Here is a 3,426-nt window from a genome sequence, read left to right as displayed (position 1 = left end):
TTCGAGCCAACTTCGGACCGACTCTCACATGCTTCCACAGCTGCTCTCTCCTCACTGCTGCAATCTCTCTTACGATTCTTTCCTGCTGTCTCCCCCTCCTGCATAACAGATGAACAGGAATTGGGTGTATTTGCGTACTGTATATTTGAAAAAATAACGTGTTTCGGTTCTGCCCTTTTTTATCATACCTCGAATCTGTTGACATTTTAGCTAAACGCAGCTTTTCTGTACCATTTGGCTTTTCGCCAGAAAATCTGCAATGAAGCTTTTTCCTGCTTACCTTTTTTACTGCTGCCTGTACTCTAACTAAAGCAGCATGGCCTACCAGAGCAAGGCATTACTTAGTCTTACTTCTGTAAGCAAGTTTAATCCAGTACACTTTATGGGTTTGGGAGGTAAGATTGCTGCAACTGATGGAATGCTTCCTGAAGACACCACAGGTGTACTCCCCATTTATCCACTGACATCTCCTTCCTTGTTTAGCAAAACACCATTTAAGTACTTATCTTCTCATTGCCCTCCCTTGTGTTTATTTTCTGAGGCAGCTTCTCAAGTGTCTCCTACTAATTCACATCACTTACTAGCCACTGAGTATCCTCAGCACACTTTTGAGGCTAAAAATGCAACCCAACGTATACAACTATTTTGCTTGACCACAGGAAAGCACACACGCTTTTCTTTGACTGCACCATTTCATTGAGTGAATAGGCTTTTTGGTGAATACAGAAACTCATACGTCTTATTTTCCAAGTACAGTTCATGTAATATCTAACCGCTTCATTCCTCTGGCATACTGATGGGTGAGGATATTTATGTAGGTAAAATTCAGTAATCTTAGTGCACAAAGCTGAAAGGGAAATAAAGGCATCACTTCCCCCTCTTTCCCGCCCTGCAATGTAAACAATAGGTTCCTTTATGGGGGTGAGTATTGTCCAGTGAACTTCCTACAAGATCCGTTAATTTCAGCTGCAGTCTTTCTCAGTGACAAGACTAGCCTGTGGATCAGATCCTACACGTGTATATTTTAAAAGTCTGCTTAAAAATGGAAAATTTTTGTAGTTGCATTTAAAAATTGCTCTGCCAATCAACATCTTTGGGTTTGTTTCAGATTCACTGTCTCAATGGAAGTGGTACCAGCCTGGGCCCCAGCAGTGGGTTTCACACTCCTGCCCCATGCAGGAGGATTTTTAGGAAGCAAGATAACCAAAAAGGAAATCCCAGTGTGGTATGAATCTCTACAGAAGCCATCCTGGTGTCCACCTAACTGGGTGTTTGCTCCTGTTTGGGGAACTCTCTATACGTCTATGGGGTATGTTTTTCACATTGTATTAAGGGACTTAATCTGATCTCAAAGTTGCTTATTGTATAATGCTGGACCAGAGAACTATTACTGTATTTCTGTGGCTGTACGTTTGTAAGAAACTGAGAACTATTACTGTATTTCTGTGGCTGTACATTTGTAAGAAACTGTCAAGGTGCCTGTTTAACAGGTAAAAACATGTTTTGGAAGTTGTGTGTGGGTTTGATAGGACATTTTGTATGCACAAGTATCCACATCAAAAGCAGGACTTTGAAAAGCTGCCATTAATTTGCTTTCCTTATTCATTTTGAATGCCAAGCTGGCAGTGATGGAGCAAAGCAGCACTGGGGATTTCTTCTATGTATGTTCTTCAGTAGTTTTAGGAGAAAAAAAAAGCAGGGGGGGGGAGAATTAGACTAGAACTATTCTAATAGAGCCTAACTAAAAGAAACCAAAATCAAAACATTCATGTCCTTTCAAACAAAACTCCCAGGCTGTTAAATTGTAAATGTTTGAAAGCATCTACTGTCTCCTTATTTAACTAGTTTAAAATACTTGACAGCACAGCAATTGCTGTCAAATGAACAAGGAATCACAAGGCCAAATACCAATCCCACAGGAACCTTGAAAGTTTAATAATACTGTATTTTGGTAGCTGTTCCTTTTAATAAGATATAGCAAAAGTATTTATAGAGGTAGGTTGTCTCAGGAGATTGTTTGGGCAGTTTTGATACTCCTCACAGACTGCTCTAGAAGCTGTCCGCTCAACATTACATGCTTTTATGTTAACCCTGGTGAGCTGTGCCACAGAGGAGAGGTAGCACTCCGCTCCTAAAGCCTCAACAGAGGCCAGTGCAGCCCCCAAGCATGAAGTGACGCTTTGTGTCTCTTCTGCACTTGGTCGTTAAGAACTAGCTACATACCAATATTCAGCATGTTTTTCCTAGCTATCAAATACATGTTGTTGCTAATCCAATAGTAATAGCTTTTAGGCTGTAATATGCCTTTTACGGCTTACCTCTCCCACTTCTCCCATCATGACAGTAATTTTAAGTGATTTGTAGTTTGTATATAGCACTGGCTTAACTACATAAAGTTTCAAAGAGACCAAATCTTTTCCAAGTTAAACTGCAGGATGACTATGTAATGTTATCTTAAATACCATACCACCTGTTGCAAAATACAGCAATGATGCAATGTCTGAAACTGTATCTGAATGCTAAATTGGCTGTCACACATTCTCTCGTTTTGGTTTCATTTTCTTTCTAGAAAAGCTTTGTAATTTTTACAGCCTCACGTACCATCCCTCCTTTCTTGGGAGTATTTTCTTTTTTTTCTCCTCTTACAGAGCATACTTTTTAAAATTGCTCTCTACTCTTATATATTCCAAGAGTTAGCATTTGAACCAGACCATTGCTGTCCTGTGAATAAAAAAAATGCCTTTATAAACCTGGATATCAAGTTAAATATTTAATAAAAAACAAATTATGACAGCCTATCACTTACTTTGATAATATCAGAATCAGTGTATTCTGAGGTGGATGGTCCCGGTTATGTTCTATACATCTAGCACAGCGACAAGATGGTATTTATTACCAGGCCTTTTCTTCTGTAATCCATCATGTGCACACATTCCTTGAATGATCAAGACATCTCATTCCTTTAGAATCTCTTGAATATATTAAAAGCAAGAAATAACTAAAAGCAAGATTTAATAAGTTTACATGCATTTCTTGACATTTAGCTTCCCAGCAGATTTGTACATCATGATCTTGGTCTGAGCAGAAAGTTAGATGTATGAACAACTGTAAGTCCACACTGTGGCTCTGTAAATCACTTAGAAACAGATTTGGGTCCTGATGCCTTTTACAGAGATAAACCGTGAAGTTTCTAATGCTTACCCTGCTCCGCCCTTTTTTTTTTTTTTTAATACTCTCTGCAGTCAAACTGCCAAGATATCAAGGCTGCATTGTTCAGCCCCTATGAAAGTAATGGCTAAGAAGCAAGCTTGGGTCACTAGCTGGGTTAAACAGGGGGAAAAAAAAAAAAGTCCTTCTTGTATGACCTACAAACAAAGACAAACTCCTTGCAATTTCTTCTATGGATGTTTGTCTGCTCCTAAAAAA

The 3,426-nt window shown here is 39.1% G+C and overlaps 1 protein-coding gene across 1 annotated transcript in view; it reads left to right on the top strand.

Annotated features, from left to right (window-relative positions):
- Positions 1-1,112: 1,112 nt before the first annotated feature.
- TSPO (translocator protein (18kDa)) overlaps positions 1,113-3,426 on the top strand; it is a 5,382-nt gene continuing 3,068 nt past the window's right edge. Inside the window, exon 1 of the mRNA XM_009704446.1 lies at positions 1,113-1,309. Within this exon, the coding sequence (XP_009702748.1) occupies positions 1,122-1,309 (188 nt within the window). The 5' untranslated portion in view covers positions 1,113-1,121. The remainder of the gene's footprint in view (positions 1,310-3,426) is intronic.

This window comes from Cariama cristata, unplaced genomic scaffold, assembly GCF_000690535.1.
Source record: "Cariama cristata isolate BGI_N322 unplaced genomic scaffold, ASM69053v1 scaffold22887, whole genome shotgun sequence".
In the NCBI taxonomy this organism is placed as follows: Eukaryota; Metazoa; Chordata; class Aves; order Cariamiformes; family Cariamidae; genus Cariama; species Cariama cristata.
This window is presented reverse-complemented; position numbering and strand designations above follow the sequence as displayed.